At 33.4% G+C, this 20,512-nt stretch overlaps 4 protein-coding genes across 4 annotated transcripts; 2 read left to right on the forward strand and 2 right to left on the reverse strand.

Annotated features, from left to right (window-relative positions):
* The first annotated feature begins 1,617 nt into the window (after positions 1 to 1,617).
* On the forward strand, positions 1,618 to 4,665 carry LOC125873150 (nucleoside diphosphate kinase 2, chloroplastic-like). The gene is made up of 7 exons (XM_049554032.1): positions 1,618 to 1,903; positions 2,155 to 2,211; positions 2,338 to 2,424; positions 3,280 to 3,360; positions 3,503 to 3,615; positions 3,703 to 3,752; positions 4,357 to 4,665. Exons 1-7 carry the CDS (start codon positions 1,685 to 1,687, stop codon positions 4,422 to 4,424), a joined length of 675 nt encoding a protein of 224 aa, XP_049409989.1. The 5' UTR covers positions 1,618 to 1,684; the 3' UTR covers positions 4,425 to 4,665.
* Positions 4,666 to 5,283: 618 nt separating this feature from the next.
* LOC125873149 (GDP-mannose transporter GONST3-like) lies at positions 5,284 to 8,174 on the reverse strand. The gene is made up of 3 exons (XM_049554031.1): positions 8,040 to 8,174; positions 7,813 to 7,880; positions 5,284 to 6,585 (listed from the first exon to the last, which is right to left on the reverse strand). The coding sequence occupies exon 3, from the start codon at positions 6,577 to 6,579 to the stop codon at positions 5,440 to 5,442; it is 1,140 nt and encodes a 379-aa protein (XP_049409988.1). The 5' UTR covers positions 6,580 to 6,585; positions 7,813 to 7,880; positions 8,040 to 8,174; the 3' UTR covers positions 5,284 to 5,439.
* Positions 8,175 to 9,067: 893 nt separating this feature from the next.
* LOC125872510 (stemmadenine O-acetyltransferase-like) lies at positions 9,068 to 11,192 on the forward strand. Its single transcript, XM_049553247.1, has 2 exons — positions 9,068 to 9,531; positions 10,100 to 11,192. The coding sequence occupies exons 1-2, from the start codon at positions 9,068 to 9,070 to the stop codon at positions 11,121 to 11,123; spliced, it is 1,488 nt and encodes a 495-aa protein (XP_049409204.1). The 3' UTR covers positions 11,124 to 11,192.
* Positions 11,193 to 11,728: 536 nt separating this feature from the next.
* Positions 11,729 to 12,155, reverse strand: LOC125873718 (uncharacterized). Its single transcript, XM_049554587.1, has one exon. It carries the CDS (start codon positions 12,074 to 12,076, stop codon positions 11,873 to 11,875), a length of 204 nt encoding a protein of 67 aa, XP_049410544.1. The 5' UTR covers positions 12,077 to 12,155; the 3' UTR covers positions 11,729 to 11,872.
* Between the last annotated feature and the right edge of the window lie 8,357 nt (positions 12,156 to 20,512).

Consider the following 20,512-nt stretch of genomic DNA (forward strand, 5'->3'; position numbering starts at 1 on the left):
GAAGAACAAATGTGATTTTTCGATTGGATATTTCAATCAGCTTCTTTGATCGATCCTCGATTTTGTGTTTTGTAGGAACGCTGATGATGAATTGCTTCAATTTTGTATTTCAAAATTGCTTCCCATATATATCAACAATTTTGAATTTTCCAGGAAAAACAATGATGAACATATGCAATTTTGAATTTTAACGATGATGCACATAATTTTGATCGTTATGCAATTTTGTATTTTTTTAGGAAAGAAGGATGATGAACTTTTTTTTTACTCTTGACAAATAAAAGTAAAAATTCTTACAGGAGATTTGTCCATAAACGATGATCAATCGACTTGACTTCTACAAAGAATGAGAATTATCAATGGAACGAAAATCGATAACGGAGTTTGAATAACAATCGATTAATTCAAAATTTTGTTATCCAACAAAAAGTGGGGCAAATCAATGAATACTTAAATTCAATTTCAATGGAGTTATTCGAAAATGGATATTGGAAATATGCAGAACAATGGTGAAAGGCGTTTGAAAGAACAAGAGAGAGATGGCACTTCGTATTTTTTCAATTGTAACTGATTAGAGATTTAAGTGATATTTACCTTTTTGAAATATTTTTTTCCATGATTTTCTCCATTCTGTTGTTAAAGATTTGTATTCTTTCAAATTAAATGAATTAAATAAATACAAAAGTCAGTCTGATAGCAAACCAAAATATTGACATTTTAAATAAATATTGAAAGTGTTGACAATGGATCCTACTAAATGCTAAAATATTGTTGTTTTGAAAATTTTCCATAAACATATTCTTGACTTTTCATTGAAACCCATTAATTTTAATGAAACTATGTCAATGTGGATGTTATTAATTATTTTCATATTTCGAAGGCTACGATCGATTTTAAGAATTGACCCATATGAATTTCTCAATCACAAAAAAAAAAAATTAATTAAAAATATTTCCCCTTTGACAATTTAAACTTTTATTAGATAGATTACACATTTCAATTTGATATTAGAGCCGAATTTATTCATATTTTTTATTTAAACAATTTATCCACGGACCTCACATTATATATCTAATTTTGAATGTACAATAGGATATTGAACAGACCATATTAATTCAAGTACAATAAATATGTATTATTTTTAGACTATCCTCACTTTTTGAGATTTATTATATCATTTATTTGGTAAGTATCAAAAGAGTAACACTTGATGAAAATAAAAATAAAAATTAAAAATAGTTGAACTCCTTCCCATCAAGCAAAAGAGCAAACATTCGAATCTTTATTGCATATTCGAATTTAAAATCTCTGATTAAGAATGAAACAATTTCATCACTATATCATAACCTATGTTGGTGATCGTTCGGGTAGTTGTTACTAGCATTCTTTGCCTTTTTGTTATTCTAAGCTATATTTTATGACTTGTGTATTTGATGCCATGACACCCTAACGACCCAACCTCTTATATAAATTCATTCTTGTATATTATTCGCACTTTGAATATGTTCTCTCATGCATCTGAAATATGTATTATATAAACTTTTCTAATAAAACGACTTTATTAATATTAAATACAAACTTATATTTCTTATTTAATAAATATATCAATATCAATAAATAAAAAGCAAATCCAAAACTAGATAAGGAGTTACATTCAAGAGAGGAACATCAGCTTCTTGGAGAGATGGAAGGTCTTACAATAGGTGGAGCAACTCCTTGTGTTTCTTCATCACTTCGTAGAATCTCTTCCAAAACAACCAATTTTGCCTCCAGACTTACCCCAAAAGCCGTCAAGAAGCACAGCCTAGCCGCATTTCAACCAGCATTTCATCTTTTCTCAACAAATGTCCCCAAAAGGCACATTAAAGCTCGTATATTCTTACCCCATTTGGTTGCTTCTATGGTAAGAACTTTGATTTCAACAATTTTTGACTACCCATTGAAGATTTTGGCCAACCCCACTTTCTCTTTTCTTCTTATGAATTCTGTCCCTATAGAAAAATTGATGACTTGGGTTAAAAAAAGTGTAATTTTTGTTAAATTTTCCAAATGGGTATAGAGGATTTTGTATTGCAGGCCCTCAACTGATTTAGGATTGAGGCTTTGCTGATTGATTGATTATTTTTTTGTTGTGTTTGGGGATTTTGTGTTCAGGAAGAAGTGGAGCAGACTTATATCATGATTAAGCCTGATGGTGTTCAAAGAGGCCTTGTACGCTTCAGTATATTCTTCTTTCTTTGAGTTTGGATTATTAGAAAGACTTTAACTTTATGTTTTTGGCCAGGTTTTTTGATTTTCTGTTTGAATGTTGAAGACATGTTTCCTTAATTGTTATAGGTTGGAGAAATTATATCCAGATTTGAGAAAAAAGGGTTTAAGCTTACTGGATTAAAGCTTTTTCAGTGCCCCAAAGAATTAGCAGAGGTTTGCTTTCATGAGCTTTACTTGGGTGTCAATAATTCTTTTTCAAGAATTGGCATTTCCATGCACTATTTTGTGTTCTTGTTCCTCTCTTGTAGGATTTGCACTGCTCCCTTGTTAGTTGCTATGTTTTCTTATTCTTTGTACTTGGATTTGCTACACTTGAGCCAAGACCCGAGGGTCTTTCGGAAACAACCTCTCTACCTCCACGAGGTAGTGGTAAGGTCAGCGTACACTTTACCCTCCTCAGACCCCACTTATGGGATTCCACGGGGTATGTTGTTGTTGACATTTCCATGCAAACATACTCCCTTGGGATCCCACAACCCCCGCTGAAAAAAAGAAAAAAGGAAGAGAGCATGGTCTAAGAGATTCATTAACTGTTTTCTTTCAGATGTCCAAAAGTTTTCCTCTATCTAAGGAGGTTCATTTAATTCACTGGTTACCCTTTATAACTGCAATGAATGCTAGGAACCAATACAATACTCTTGGTTCCAGTTGACTCACATAAAGATTGGAATTGTAAAGTTGGACAAAATGCAATTTCAAAATTTGTATGTTGTTTGGACTACAAGACATGAAACTAGTAGGAAAAACAAATAATTTATGTAATAGTTAAGGAGTGGAAGGTTTATGTACCAGAAGAAATCTTTAAGGGTGGGCGGGGTTGGGTGCCAAGGGAGCTTCTTACTAGCCAGTTGCTTCTATTTACACTGTTGAGAATTCTATTGTTTTTTTTAACAGCACTATGATTATCTTTGCTTTATCAACCAAAAGAGAATTAAAATTGCCAACTCAATTCATTCCTATTAACTGTGCCGTGAGGTAAAGTTGCTTAGAAGTTTTCAATTGTTACAGGAGCATTACAAGGATCTACAGTCCAAACCGTTCTTCCCCAAGCTGATTGACTACATTACATCTGGTCCGGTTGTCTGTATGGTAGAGTTTCTTCTCATTTTTTTCATTCACTAAGTCAAACCAACCAAATATATCAGGAATCTGAAAATTGAGTTTTAAACTGTATACGTCTCCTACAGTCTCTATGTTTTCCTAATCTTAAATTGTATCTACCTTTGGCAAGGGTTGGGAGGGTGTTGGTGTTGTTGCTTCAGCACGTAAGCTAATAGGAGCAACTAATCCTCTTAATGCTGAGCCAGGCACAATTAGAGGAGACCTTGCTGTTCAAACTGGAAGGTACGGCCATATATATTTATTATTTTATTTCTGTTTATGTTCAGCAAGTACCGGCCATCATGGATTCTGATGGCAATCTATGTGCAGAAATGTGGTACATGGAAGTGATAGCCCTGACAACGGCAAGCGTGAAATAGGTAAGAGTTTTCCTAATCTAGCAAAACTAGTTGAGTAGCATGTAGAATTAACTTAATGTGACTTCCCCCACATGTTAATAAGTTTGGTCACCCGCCTTTGAGCTGTTGCTAGACATGAATGAGACTTACATCAGAATCTTTACAGAAAGCAGTGGTGATTTCAGAGTTCATTTTTAGTATCTATGAGTAGTATCAAAGGAAAGAGCAAGAGTTCTTTTTATTTTCTTCTTTTTGATAATTTTTTCTCGATAAAGTAAGGTAATATTATTAAAGAGGTACTACAAAATTAAAGCAAAATGTCCAATATGAAGTTGATTTCACAATGACATTGTACTTGTTGCTCTTTTTTAGTTAATAATATCTTACATACTTGTAGTTTTTGTTGAGACCACCTACAACTAGGATGTATGTTCCATTAACATGGCTGACTAGTTGTTTTTTGCCCTCTATATAAGATTTGTCTGCTGATATAGTGAGTAATGAGTGGTAGTTCTTGGCAATTCTTTCTCTTGCAAATGAAGCTGAAAACTTGTCTTCTAGATAAAACTAAGTTGGCCTTGATTCTCATTTAATCGGCGCTTTTCTTTATGTTTCCTTGCTGCAGGTCTTTGGTTTAAAGAAGGTGAATTATGTGCATGGACAGCAGTTCAAGAACCTTGGTTGGTGGAATAATACCTTAGCGTTATATGACTCTTTCATTGAAGTTTTGGAGGTTTGAGCTTAACTGTAAGAGATCCAGAGTGATATCACTTATTCGGCGTCTGTAATACGAAAATACAAGCACGTTATTGTATTATTTTTGGCATGGTTGGCCTGTTCATAAAAAGAGGGCCACTACTGGATTCTTATTTTTTCCAACTTGATGTCTAACTGCAGAATTAAGTTTGTAATTGTTATGTTGGTTGTTAACTCATTCTAGTTCTCAAGGTACTCTACATTTTCCTTGCAAATGGAAGACATAAGACAGTAGCAGCAAAGTCCACATTCTCCTTCTGCTACATTTATCTTAGATTCTGGTAGTGCCCTTTCTCAAATAGTTCTGGTTTTCAGATAGTAACAAAACAATAACCTCCTTTGTTACCTACTTTCAAGTGTTCTGAATTTCTGTCATGCTGCTTGATAGAATATTTTTTTCCGATTCATTCTGTAAAATAAGCTCCAAGGATATACAAAAAACAGAGAAATAAACAATAGGTGAATTGCTCAAAAAGATGCAGCAGCTTACATAAAGTTGCCTGATATGAACATACAGGCAATAACCCTCTCCACTACGGTCCCAAAACCGCCTCTCTTGTTATCCTTTTTCTGTTAAGAATATTGTCATGGAGTTTATCTTGATGGGGACAAGCTAGTTAGAGAGAGCAGTTCAAATATTCATCTGCCATCTCGCACCTTTGGAATGAGGAGAATACCTCACTTCAAGAATTCTTGAAAAGGAATATAAACTATACCCAGTAAACATAATATGCAGTTTTGGTCGAGTAGGAGGAGGCAGCTTATTTTGTAGCCATGGTGAATTCAAGCAACAAAACACCACTACAATTGCTTTTCCATTCACAAAAGCTGTTTCCTAGTAAAATGATATAGAAGTTACCCCCATCTGGCATTAAAATTAAGAGGAAGGTTTCTATGCAGAGTACAATTGAATATTGAATGTAAGAATGAAGAAGGAAATTCCAAGAACGAGTTACTGTTTCCCGTCTCCAGATTCTGTATCTTGCTTCTGACTGTCACTGCTGTGTGTGTTGCTTTGCATTTCAAGCAGTTTCTGTTGCTCCTCCTCCTCCGCAGATACTTGTGGATTTACATCTTTCACATCCTTAGGCTTGTTGCTTGTAGACTGCTGGTACATAACGCCACCAGACATGCAGATCAACAGCCCCACTGTTCCAATAAGTTTGGAGTGTTTATCCCATATGACTAGATTTATCACCACTGTCAAAAGTTTATTAACTATGCCAAGAACAGTAAATCCTGTTGCAGAGATTGCTCTACGACAAGAAAATCCAAAGAAAGAGATGGCTAAACCAAACAAACACGACAGGGCTACTGGTAAAACCACTTGAAAGCTGTGCCAATCTGACTCATCCTCAATTTCATGCTTAATCTTCTTCAATTCACCCATGATAAGGAGCTCTATAGGAAAAAGCAACAAAGCCTCAAGATTGTTGTACAGAACAAGACCCCATGTGTTCAAACCAATTGTCATAACCACGTGCTTGATGTAAACAAAATCAATAGACATGCTCACTAAATAGGCCAAGGCCCAGCTGTAAGCTGTAAGCGTGAACTGGTAATCTGTACTGACATAGAGCACGCTACCAGCAAAGATTGTACCAAGTGACAACCACGTTTTCATTGCTGGCCATGGCTGGTGCAAGTAGAGGGTCTCTCCTATTGCAACAAAGATGGGGACTGCTGATCTGAAGACAATAAAAGTATCAACATTGGCATGGAGGAGAAGCTCACTGTTCGTGAAAAGAGATAGGTAGAATATAATTGCTGCAGGTAGGAATCGCCACATTGTTCGAAGATCAAGTTTATCGGGTTCTATAAGCTTGAGCCATCCACACATGAGAACTCCAGCTGCACTTGTGAAGTACTGCAATGCAGTTAGTGCTCCGGGGTAAGGAAATTTCATTATGGCCCACTTGTTAATGATCGACAGCAATGATGCTGAAAGACAGTACCCTGCAGCTATACCATAAACGGATGCCTGCTCAAGTAAGCCACTATACCAACTTGGTTGGTAACTGGGAGACGGTGAAGAAGCATCCAAAGACGTTCTGGCATTTCCACCTTCAGGATCTTCCACATCATTTGACATTTTAATCTAATAAATGAGCAAGGGGGGAAATTTCTATAAGTTTCAATTAACCATTAACAACTAAAATAGTTTACCCTTCATGCAAGCTAACCTTGCTGCTGTTTTTCTTCTTCTTCTTTTTTTTGACAAGTAAAGGTACTATTAATATAAACTCAATACCAAGCTGGTACTGCAACAAAGTACAACAAAGCTAGATACAATCTTCTAAAGCTGTAACAAAACCAGAAAATCCAGCATTTCATCAAAATCATTTGAAATTTAGCATTACACCAAATTTGAACTCTGGATGCATCTATCCCTAGCAACAAAATGTTCTCTCCTTCCCCTCAAAACATCTTTTGATCCTCTCAAGCCAAAGTTATTTACCACAATATGCAGAAACAATAGTTTTGCTATGTGCATCAACCACTTTATCTAGTGGCGGATCATCCTTACACGGTTATACCGCAGTCCTTAGAGGATGTGCTTCATAACATGTAGAAAATGGATCTCTTATTCCAGTTATGTTCAATGAATCCAGAAATAGCTTTTATTTCAGTATTTAAACTACACTAATGAAATGAGCTAAAACTTTACCCCATTCAAGCTATTTTTGTCTATTTCCTAAGCAGCTAAACTATAATTCACTGATTCTCCCCCCTTTTGTGATACTGCATTTGTTGTAGCCACAACAAAATCAGAAGGGCCAGTAGCTCTAAACCTCTAATCCGGGATCCATTTGCAAGCCTCACGAATAATCTCATTACCTTCCTGAGAAAGATCATGTCCTTCATTACAAGCTTGTACACATGCTTCTAGAGCTACTCGATTATTAAATCTGGGCACAAAATGGAATGATCTTTAAACATCAGCTTCCCCTTCAATGCTACTACAGAATGCATTACTCTTCAGGTGAAAATGCAATTCAGCCATTTACGGAAAGTCCACTATATTTGAAGTCCTAACTATCAAACCCCCTATTTATTACATATGCATAGCTGTGGAAAAGCTGTCACTAGGATGTTTTAACATTATCTACATTTCAATAAATTTGATTTGAGGTTCCAATTTTACTACCACCACCACCAAAGATCTATCAACATTGCAAGGCTATACTAAAGTTACATAAAAGTACACATTACTCAAACTAACACATTTCTCTATGAATAGATGAAAAACAGGAAATACACATCATATAATATTTGAAGAATATCATTGAATTGCCGATAGTCCCCTTATGTTTCAGATGCATACCTTAAGCAGAAAATAATTTCAAATCCTTCAAAATCACTTGCACTCACTAGTTCTCCAGGAGCAGTAGGCTGCATAAAATTAGCTTACTTTAGAAAAAATTAACAAAACATAGTCGAAAAGCTTATCAATTTATATTGAATCCGCATCCATTGACACCGAAAATAACAATGGATACAGTAGTATTCCAAAATGTAGAGCTAGATCCACTTCTGGAAGGAGGAACTGACCAATTCAACGGGAGAAGGACAGTTGCCGGCGACGATCCGACGACGGCGCCGGTGGCTCGTAAACCAGAGAGTGTGTGAGAGAGAAAACAGGGGAGGTGGAAAATGAAAGTGAGCATAATCGTTACTAGGCCTTCGAACTTTTTCTCAATGTAAAAAATGATTCCTCAAGTTATTTAAAATAACAAACAAGCCCTCAAGTTAAGCAATTACAGTTCGTACTCTTTAAATTTAGAAGTTAATCTCATTTGCGTGCAAATTTTACTTGGAAACAAAAAGGCACAAATTTTATTTTTCAATTTGGAATTTGTAGTCAAGGATGGCAAGATGCTCCAATTATTGTAGTCCTAATCCACAATATTATCAGCTGCAAATTTGGCTTAAAGACATGAACTTATACCTTATGTAGTTTTATATCGTAATAAGAAATAATATAAGTCTTATAACACAAAATATTCATGGGATTCTTTTCCAATATTGTTAGAACACTCCTAGGAATCCTCTATTGTCTTCTTACAACTATATGCACCAACCTATTTGAGTCCATATGTATTTGAATGTTGAAAATCTTTTTTAGTATATTATAGTCTAGTGGTATCAGTGAGAGTCCCGCACACAATAATAGATGTAAGTTCAATTTTCATCATACATATTCCCCCTATGGGCACTGTAACAGATTTATTTATCATAACTTAATTTTATCTTTTGCATTTGGATCATGCGTCTTGATAGTTGTTATTAATTATTTGGATGATTATTCCTTAGAGCATTGGCTACACTTGCCACTTCACTAATGCAATATGCTTTTTATAAAAATTACAAGAGAAAAAAAGTGACAAGAATCTCTAACATATAGCCAAATAAATAAGCCAAAGTTGATAACTTAGTTTTGACATAGTCATAAATTGGAATTAACATTTTTGTAGTAATTTTCTCTTGCAGTCCCTGTGTAACTAGTATATAGATCAACTCATAAATTTCAAGACTCAACAACAAATTAGCAATAATATTAGCTAATTAATTGACCCACAATGGTTATGATTACTGCTACTACTAGTGTTGAAGTTGTGTCTAGGGAGACAATTAAACCATTATGTCCAACACCAAATAACCTTAGAAACTATATTCTATCTTCTATTGATCAAAATTCTCCTCCCATTTACATCCCTGTGCTACTTTTCTACCTTAATAATACAACTATTAACACTAATGAAAAGTTATTTATGTTGAAGAAATCATTAGGTGAGTGCCTAAGTGAGTACTATCCATTGGCTGGCACATTTAGAGATGACTATTCTGTTGTTGAATGCAATGATGAAGGGGCAGAGTTCATTGAAGCTAGAGTTAATTGTGATATTTCACAAATCATTGGAACTTCAAATGTGAAGTTGTTGAACCAGTTGTTGCCATTTGAATCCACTGGCAATTGGAGTAAGCTCAAGGGGAAAACATATGAGAGGGAAGTGCTTGTTGCTGCTCAAGCCAATTTATTCAGGTATGGCTTCTTCTTCTTCTACATAGAGGTACTAGGGCCGTGGCGTGACCAGGATTTTCACTAATCGCTAAGGAGATTCAACAACTAATTATATATTCATAAAAAATAGTTTACCTTATATTATTCAGAGGCGAACACATAATTTGAAAACTTCGGGTGCACCAAGTATGATCTCTAAGCTAAACTTAAAATAAAAATAATTAAATCGCGGCTAGTTGGATTCAAACCCTAATCTCTTGGGTGGCTCCTCTGCCTTGTACTAACGACACAAGAACACTACTATGCTCCTCATGGATGCACGGTTAATTATATCCTAGTTTCTTTCGGTTTCTCAAGATAGATATACATATATACACATGATTTTCTTCGAAGTTAACGGATGCACGATAAAGGTGGGTCTGCCTCTGCCTTCTATACTTTAGAATGTTGAGACATGATATAATTAAGTAGAGTAATTAAAAGCGTATATTCTCTCGTAGACTAAGCTATTATATGAGAAGAGAGCACTTTGACGGAAACAAATATTTTCACGTGTTTGACTCATGAAAAAAGAATCTTGATTATATTTTTTGAATCTTTTCTTCAGGTGTGGTGGCTTGGCTATTGGTGTGTGCATTTCTCATAAAATTGCTGATGGCACTTCAGTAGTTGCTTTCTTGAATTCATGGGCTTCCAAATCTTTAAATAACTATCATGGTTATAATGCTAATATTGTCCCTTCTCCTATCTTTGATTCAGCTAGAAATTTCCCTCCTAGAGAAATGCCCCGTTATTCTCATGACATTGGGATAACTAACAAAACAATCGTTACAAAAAGATTTATTTTCGATTCATCATCTATACTAGCCCTGAAAAAACAAGCATCAACCACGATTATTGATTCATCAGATGAAAATATCAAGTTTCCAACTCGAGTCCAAGCCGTTTCATCTCTCATATGGAGTCGCGTCCTTGCCCTTTATAGATCAAAGCCAACATACGCGAAAATTTGTGTAGCAGTTCATGCAGTGAACATAAGGCCAAAGATGGAACCACTAGTCCCTAATCACACATTTGGAAATTATTGGACAGTTGCTATAGCCCCTGCAGTGGTAAAAACAGAGCAAAATGCAGGGGAAATGAGTAGTGACATAACAATATTGGTTGAAAAAATGAACAAATCAATTAGGAATATCAATGCAGGTTGTGTAAAAAATATGAACGTTGTTGCTGCACCCGTGTCAAATTCTCTAAAAATGCATAGCTTTTCAAAGACCGGACACACACGTGACAGTAATTTTGAAGAGTCTGAACAACATAGGTCGAGATTGAATGATAATTCAGTTGAAAAAACCGCGAAAGATTTTTCAAAGGGGGATTTAGAAGTGTGCAATTTTACAAGTTGGTGTAGATTTCCAGTGTATGAAGTGGATTTTGGATGGGGGAAACCTGAATGGGTTTGTAGTCCAATTAAATCTTTCAAGAATTTGGTGATATTAATGGGAACTAAAGATGGAGATGGCATTGAGGCATCAGTTAATTTGTTGGAAGAGGACATGCCCCTTTTTGAAAATGATCCACAGATTCTTGCTTTTGCTAATTATTGCCCATGATTCAAGAATCAAAGTGACTTGGATTTTGAAGCTTTCTGGCATTAGTGTCTTTTGTTAGTTATTACTCGTTCCGTTTCAATTTGTTTGTCAGATTTTGACTTGACACAAAATTTAAGAGAGTAAACAATATTTTTGGATCTTGTGGTATTACCAAAATGTCATTTTATCTTGTGGTATCATATATGTCACATGAAAAGTTGAAATTTAATTATTGACAAATAAAGAAAAGAGACATTCTTTTTTCAAACGAACTTGAGAAAAAAAAGATAAACAAATTGAAACGGAAGATGTTTTCTCACAATAGACTCACTAATGCCTCATTTCATCTATTAGTAGTATAATTTGCCAGTTACTCCTTTGTTTCAGGACATAAAACTGAAACAAACAATAAGAACGGTTTTTTTTGGGCTCAAACTAATTATATATGCCTTGAAAATTCACTAAACAAGTATAAATTATAAATTTCGAATCCAATAAACCGAATCGGCTGTGATAGAATCCTGAATTCGAATCTATAACATTCAAATCATGAATCTATCTCTGGCCAAAAGGAACTAGCAACAACTTATCCAAAAAAAAAGTACTACCATTCTTCTATATACCATAAGGAACATACATTGAACTCTTGACACAAATTTTAAAAAAACAAAGAGTGTCATATAAAATGAAACAGAGACGAATAATTATTAGTGACTGCATATCGTTAATATTTTGGTTAACAAGGTGGTGATAATCTATAATTAAAATTTCTATAGGTGATGGGAGGAGGCACAAGCAATACAAGCAAGCAAAAGAATAGCAGAAGAAGCACCATCTTCTTCAACATTAGAGCTGCTCCTCTTGAACTTGTTTGTTTTTCCTTTGTTGCATTGCATCAATTGCTTTTGTACTTGGTAATTTTTCACCTCCTGTTGTTGCCTTATTTTCATTGCTTCTTCCACTCTTGACACCATTTTATTTGTTTTGTTTTCAAAGAAACTAGCTGTTGATTTTTTTTTGAATTTGAAAGACTTAGTTGGGAAATTAACACTGATGTGCCTTCTTGTTATATAGGCCTCATCAGTAGCCACTAAGTGCCAAATGTGTAATAATGGAGGTGTGGATAGAAATTTAAAGTAATTAAACTAAAGTGGAGTATTAAAATATTTGCTATATATCTCTCTATATATAAAAATTAAATAATTGTTGGATTTTGTATCTTCCCCTAGCCCATTTGAACATGTCTGTTTGTATAAGTTAAAATAAAGGGATAAATAAAATCAATATTTTTGGGTTTGGGTGATCTAGTTTGTATAATAGCCAGTAAATATGTTTTGTATATTTAAGTATAATCATATACATATACTATACATATAATATACCTGATCAATATATATATTTAAATTTGGTCGAATTGTACATATTGATAGGATTTCCATAAATAAATACATATATATTGTATGTATGTATTTTTACCGACCGTTTTCAGTGAAGAAATTAGCTACTACTTGGATAATTTGGTAAGATATTGTAAAATTAATTGGTATATATATAGAATTTTTTTTAATTTCCCGAGTACTATCCATTACTTGTTTTAGGATCTTGATTAGTCCGAATTTACCTCATGTGAGGTATATTAAGAGAGAATTGTTTTATTAGAGTTTTTTTTTTTTATATTCTAATGACTAAAAACCCAAATTAAGAACGAAAACATCATATCCGTCCCACCATCGAAATTTGTTGGTTAAGTGGTACAATACATAATCAGATATTCTCAACATTTATGTAAAGTGGAAAACATAGATTTTTGGCATCCATATTCATAGCTTTTCATAGGTGAAAGTTGAAATAGCAACATAGAAAGAAGCCTAATTTAATAGCCACAATTTAAACTTCCTCCCACCAAGAACCAACCTAACAAAAAGCACAGAAAAGGAAGTTGGAAAAGATAAAGGCTGCCATGGCAACGGTTATTGCAGCTGGAATAGTAATCATTACTGCTCCTCATTCAATTCTAAGGAGGGAAATTAAAAATCAATAACACCCTGTTATAATACAATCAAATCTCTCGTGTTTTGATATTTTTTAAAATTATTTGGATAAAATATTATTAAAGAGAACATATAATATAACATAGTATGAAAGATTAGTTTTTTTTTTTAAAAAAAAACATAATTAGCATGATAAAATATTACTATACAGAATGATTGTTATAGAGAAATTTGAATGTATAACTAAAATATAAACAATAGAAATTAAGTTTATTATTTTATTAACTCTTATTAAAGCTGATTAATTATTTAGAAATTATTCCTTTTTCTATAGATAATTTTTTTTAAAAAGAATTCAAAACTATAAATAAATAGACAAGTATTTTTCAGTCAAAGTGCCACGTGATTTGGGAAACAATTGATTCAACTCCTTTAGTCGATGAGAACAACAAGGAGGATCGATGAGATTCATCCAATTGGGGAAATATTTCAATAGGAGTACAATGTACTTGTATTTAAAAAACAAATACACATCGATTCTTTCAATTTTTGGATAGGAGACTTTTGGCTCTTAGCAGGAGATATAGATATAATATACTCCCTCTATTTTTATTTATATGTCACAATTTTAAATTTTATGTCCCTTAAAAAATTATGTAAGTTTATAATTGTACTCTTATTTAGTATTAAGTTTTCAATAAATGAACATAAATTAATTTATTTTAACTAATTAAATTGACCAATAAACATGAATTAATTATTTAATTTCCTATATTGGTCAAATTCATACAGGCTAATAACTCTCAAGGGTAAAATAAGAAGAATAGTGTTAATTATGTATTGATTTTGTGAAATAACAAATATTACGAATCAACTATTCTTAATAAGGACAAAATATAAATAATAACAGGGAGAGTACATATGTCACGCCTCGAGCCTACACCCTGGACGTGGCCGACACTCGAGAACCATTGTTGGCTCTAAGCGAACCATTGGCCTGGCTTACTTACTCAAGATAAAATACTTTAAAAAGTAAATTGAACTACTCAATAAATAACTTAAAAAGTATAAAGAACATTCACTAGCCAAAATGGCAACTCAAGTCTCAACTTAACTGAAAAGGGAAAGTAAAGACTCATGAACTAACATCAACTAACTCTGTCTATGAAGCCTCTAAACAACTGAGATGGACGTCAGGACAAGACCCACGACATCCTAATGAACTAAAATACTGAAAGCAATAAAAAAGATCCTCCGGGAAGGCTCACCAACTGACTCTGAGTGCTCAACTGGATCAACGAGGCGCTGGATGCTGATCCTAGTTACATGTGTCTTCATCATAAGACGATGCAGGCCAACTGGCATCAGTACATTGAATGTACGAGTATGCGAGTTGGAATGCTAAACATAACTTAAGCTTGAAAAGAATCTAAAAGAAACACTTACATTGGCTTTACTCAACTCCTGAATAACTTAACTCAATATAAAGCAATAAAACACATGCAATATATAGAAAGCCTTTAAAACAGTAGAAAAACAACTTATTTCGTTAAAGAAAATGCAATAACAAACTCAACTTTACTCATATAAGAAAATAATATAGTTTCTGTGGGAGTTTCTCTAACCGACAACCACCACTATGAGCCTAAGTGGTGATACAACGTCTTGCCCACGCTGCCAGAACTGTCTTATACTTTGCCGTCATATAGAACGCCTTAACTAAGTGGATCCACTAGTCTATGCTAAAAAACACTTAAGGATTCATCTAAAAAGTATGATCTTTTACTACCCATGATGACTACATGGTTTATGGAGACGTGAGTTATCTGAACTCAAACTCGTCCCCATATTAGTGCTCAATACTACTCCCAAAATATACTTTAGCTCATATGTTTGTAAAAACAAAACTCTTTCTTTGGTTTGAGATAATTACTCAAAAACTTGGCTTAAAAGCTCTCTTGAAAATCTTAGTTTCCTTTCTTATTCAATGTGAAAACATTTTAACTTTTGGGAATACTTAGTTCCCGTATAATCTTTGAAGAATGAACTTTACTCTTACTCTTTACTGAAAACTAGCTCAAAAGCTCTTTTGGAAATCTCAGTTTCCTTTCTTGTTTAAATGTGAAAACATTACCCTTTGGGAATACATAGTCCCGATATACTCTTTTAAATAAATGACTTCAATCTTTACTCTTTACTCAGCTTAAAACTTAAGTCTTAAAACAATGTTAAAACGTTTGTAAAAGACTTTTGAAAAACTTTATGACTTTCTCTTAACTTGACTCTTGACTTCTCTTGACTTGACTCTTAACTTTCTTTGACTTGACTTTTAACTCTTTTGACTTGACTCTTAGCTTTCCTTGAATTGAATTATGGATTCAATGATTATGATTTGTGATAGGAAAGATATCATGATGTTTAGGAATGATTTTAAATGGCTAAACATGAGAATTGTCTGAAAGTAGGTTCGCGACGCGGAGATGTATTTAAATTTTTGATCGTGAAAATAATTTTTGAGGCAGAACGGTCCATGACCGCTCCGCGACGCGAAGAGCTTTTTCTCGAATCTAAGGGGCAGGTCCGCGACGCGGCCCCACTGCCCAGATTCACCCGACTTTTTCCTTTTTCGTTTTCCAGTCTCAATTCGCCTAAACTCGACTATTTTTCTCAAATTCTCTTTAGATTCAGATACCCATCATTTGTACCCAAGAACCTAACTCAAAGCAACTCTAAAACTCTACGTAAAGATCTCAAAACTTCTCAATATCAGCCCAATTCAAGAACGACATCAATTTCAAGAATACACATCAAGAACATCAAACTTTAAACCTTTTTAGAACGAATTTCGCTGAACTAAACATGTTTGGCGCGTAGGTGAACGAACCCAACTCTATGAAAGTCTCACATACCTTGTAGGATTAAATCCTTGGCGAAATCCACAACCAAATCGCACGATCTTGGCGAGTCTTGAGCTTTTCTTCTCCTTTCTCCTCTTCTCTTGCGTTCTTTCTCCAAAAACCATAACTCTATTTTTTCCGAAGCATAAACTGGATACTATCAGTTTAGACCTTAAAAATATTACCAAAAACGAATTAATTAAGTTGGGTATGGAAAAGACCAAACTACCCTTCCAAAATCCGGATTGGCCTTTTCTTATTCGAACAATTCAACTTTCAATGGGCATATCTCACTCATACAAACTCGGAATCAAGTAAACTTGGCGGCGCTAGAAAGATAATTCAACGATCTTTCCTACAGTATCTGGAAACACACCTAAATCATCCTGAGCTAGGAGTTATGGTCGTTTGAAGTTGACCCAAAACTCATTCTTAACTTAACTTGAACAAATTTCCAGAATTTTCATTATTTCCAATTCTTAACTTATTCCTAGTTATTTCAATTTGTGAGATGTTACAACATGCATTGTATAGAACTAATTATATGTCCTTACATTATGCATGGAAACAAACACACAGTCAGTTTGCTTTTTAAAATAAAAAAAATGTGGGGTGTATGAAGATGTGATTAGCATATATTTATTACTAGTATATTATAAAATCTTACATTTACCCCTCGTTCATCTTTTTTTTTAAAAAATATATATATTTTTAATTGTTTTGGTTATGCAAGTAGTTCATGTATCATGTGCAAGGGCATGTGGGCATGTTCCACTACTGTATTTCTTCATCCTCGTCCTTATCCTCAGCTGAGCCTCTTCTCCATGTCCAAGTTTTCTTCTATGAAAATGAAATGCATATGATATCTATACACACATAACAAAAATAATTAAACAGAGTTGAACTTCTTGTTTCAACAAATTTATGTTATAACAATATTATGACCAGATTTGTGCCAGGAAATTTTACGTTATGGAGCAAAACTCTCTTTAACAAAGGTCATTTTTTATCCTATCAAAGGAACTCGAACCTAAGACCTCTGATTAAGGATGAAACACTTACAAGTTACCACTTCAGCACATCCCTTGCTGGTGACTAGATTCTATGTATATTTACACGTCAAACATGGTCATAAATAATGTAAAGACAAATTAAATGTATAAAACATGGAGGACCAAATAGTTTTGTTGCATGTGAAAGAGAGACAAGGAATGGGGTTTGAGTGCATGAACCCATTATTCTTGGGTCATTATTCAAGAAAATGGGTTGTTGGCCATTTTATCAACAACTATTCTTTCTCCTCTGACCCTTATAAATCTTGATGATTGATGGATATTTCTATTTCTAAAGTTTGGACCACTCAATTGTTTTCCATCAAATTTTAATACTTAGAAATAAGACTCATGTGCGAAGGCAGATCTAACATGTAGCTTATGAATTCACGTGAATTTAATAACTTGCAAAGCTTCTATATATGTATTAAATTTAATATATGTTTTTGACCTTCGTTGTTGTATATTAACTTGAGATCGTAATAAAAATTATAAACTTAAAATTCTGAATCGTTATTTGCCTATGTGTGTTAATACTTACTAAATTTGTACTCCCACTTGTTTTACAAGAGACAACTAAGATACATACTGGAAGTTGGAAAGGATTTTGTCCTATCATACATACTGGATTTTGTCATATTCTCCCAAATAGTGAAATTATTTCTGAGGAAATTTCATAAATAGCAAAGAAATCAAATTTAATAAGTCTTCTTAGATACAAATTGCCTAATTACTCTTCATATTTATAGTTTCATTTGCTATAAATATTTCCATTTGTATATTTCACGATCAATATACAAACAAGGTAAGTATATACAGATTTTGTATATATACGTTTAGGAAATTTTTTATAACTTATACAAATCAAATGTATCAACAAATCATATACAAACATGATAAACAAATAGTTAGGGTAAGCATATACAAATTATGAATTTATACAATTAGGAACCGAATTATACAAATTCTGGATATGGCCCAAGTAAATATGATTATATGTTAGTGGTGAAAAGTAATTTCTTCAAACTATAATTATATTAAATAATTAACTAGTATATGTTTGGTTAGTCGCGTAATTTTTCCAATTATTTAAGTTTCTGTACGTTTTGTGTTGGAGCCTGATGATTCAATCAAACCAACCAAGAGTTTTGGGCCTATGATCCAATGGTGGTGGGGAAAAGCCATTTTCAATAGATCTTTATGGGCTGTGTTGCATCCGGACCAAAATCAATCAAGTTCGATAACCTTTAGGCCCAGAAAGTCCAATATTTCTTTGATTCTTTTTCAACCAAAGTAGAAAAACTGTTTTAGGACCTGTGAATCATGGGTCATGAGTTCATGATACATCTTGATGAGTCTTGATAGCTGGTGTCATCTATGTGGATAGAAATAGTCTTTTTATATGTACAAAAGCAAAAAGGTCTAAATTTGCATTTAAACTTGGGAAAAAGGATAATTTTTTCAAATTATCGTAAATAGTATGCGGATGTCCTCCGTTATATTTTTGGAACATTAGTGCTCCTGCCGTCCAAAAATTAGAGCATATATGACCTTCACTTTAACGGAAGACTAAATAGGGACATGTGACGCAATCTTATCTGTCAATTCGATATTTAATAAATGTTGGGTCGGTGGATAAGATTATGACATGTGTATTTTCGTTAGTATAAAGGGTATATATGATCTAGTTTTTAGACAACAGAGACACCAATGTCCTAAAAGTATGACAGAGGTATTTGCAAACCATTTACAATAGTTCGGAGGTATATTTGTCATTTTTCTCTTTAAACTTTATGAAATGATTTAAATTTACATAGCTGGGTTTCTTTTTTTTCTTTCTTTTTAATAGTTGGGTTTAAATATACCGTTATCATTACTAATTTGACTTAGAAATGTCCTTATTAACTTATAACATAAAATTTCTAACACGTGAACCATTTTAACAAGTGAAAATGGGCAAATTTACTGTTAAACAACGAAAAAATGTTCTAAATTTAAACCTAAAAGGTGTAGAAATTGTCCATATGAGTTTTTTATTTTTATTTTCCACCCAATATTTGAAGTCCGAGTCCTGTTCAATTTCCTAATAGAAAAATGTTGTGCAAAATACAAAAAATCTTCCTTTTTTCGATCTTTCAAAAAGGAAACCTTTTTGATACTTTGAAGCGCAGTATCTGCGAAGATGCCGTTCGACTACAACATATAGTTGTTTTCTTTTCTCTCCTTCTGAACCTGGGTTAGGCCGTCCCCTTTGATTCGAGCACCAAGAATGATCTCCAGATCAAAATTTTCTGATGGAGGAATCGGGATTAGCGGTTGACTGAACCACCTTTCATAAGATGAACTCCCGACTATATTCAAATCGCATAATACACGTTCCCTCCGTTTTTATTTATATGTTATCGTTTTAGATTTCACCTGTATTAAGAAACTAAATAAGTTTAATATTCTATCTTTATTTAAATTTTTTTGGAAGTCAAGTTTTTAATTAATGATTATGAATTAATTTATTTTGATTAATTAATTTGATCAATAAACATGAATTAGTCACTTAATTTTTTTATGTTGGTCAAATATATATTTTCAAGGCTAATAACTCACAAGAATAAAAAAAATAAAATATTATAATTTATATATTAATTTTATGAAATAACAAATATTACTATATGAATTAACTATTTATAGTAAGAGTGATATATAAAATTTTTGGATGGGGCTCTCTCTCCTAACCAATTTTGTTTGTATGAGTTGACCTTAGATGTAGTTGGATGGACACACAAATCAAGGGGCAGGAGATTGAGTGAGTGGGAGTCTGTTCTCAACTTCGCCATCGTGGGGCACCTAACCGCCCCGCAACGCACAGCCCCCACACATTTTTTCTTATACTTCTCCATTTTTTTCTTCTCTTCTAGAAAATACTCCTTTTCAAATTCCGTGATCCCATCCAGATAAAAAGCTAGATTTTCGCCTTCCTTCTACAACTTACCATCCGTACTGTCAACTGAATTCCCAGTTCCCCTTCAAACTTTTCATCATACATATTTTTATTTTAGAATATTATTTTAGGAATTCTTTTCTTGCTGAAAGTTGAATATTGAAATTTCGTTTTTTGCCAAAATTGAAAAATATTTTTAATTTAAATTAGTTTTTAAATTTTAAAAAGGGAAAAGAGTCTGAAAAATTCTTCAATTTTGATCGAAATTGCTGTTACGATACCAAACTTTGGTGACCTTTTACCCCTGTACTATTTAATAATATATTTTAAAGGTATATATGTGCCTACGTGGATATCATAAATATTTCATCATTTTAAATAGTAATGTGTTCACGTGGGTATATATATACCTTTAAAATACACTATTAAATAGTGCAGGGATAAAAGGTCCTCCATAAAGTTTGGTATCGTAACAACAATTTCGGCCAAAGTTGAAGTATTTTTCAGACCCTTTTCTCTTTTAAAAATAGCTTCA

The sequence above is a fragment of the Solanum stenotomum genome, chromosome 8 (genome assembly GCF_019186545.1).
Source record: "Solanum stenotomum isolate F172 chromosome 8, ASM1918654v1, whole genome shotgun sequence".
NCBI lineage: Eukaryota > Viridiplantae > Streptophyta > Magnoliopsida > Solanales > Solanaceae > Solanum > Solanum stenotomum.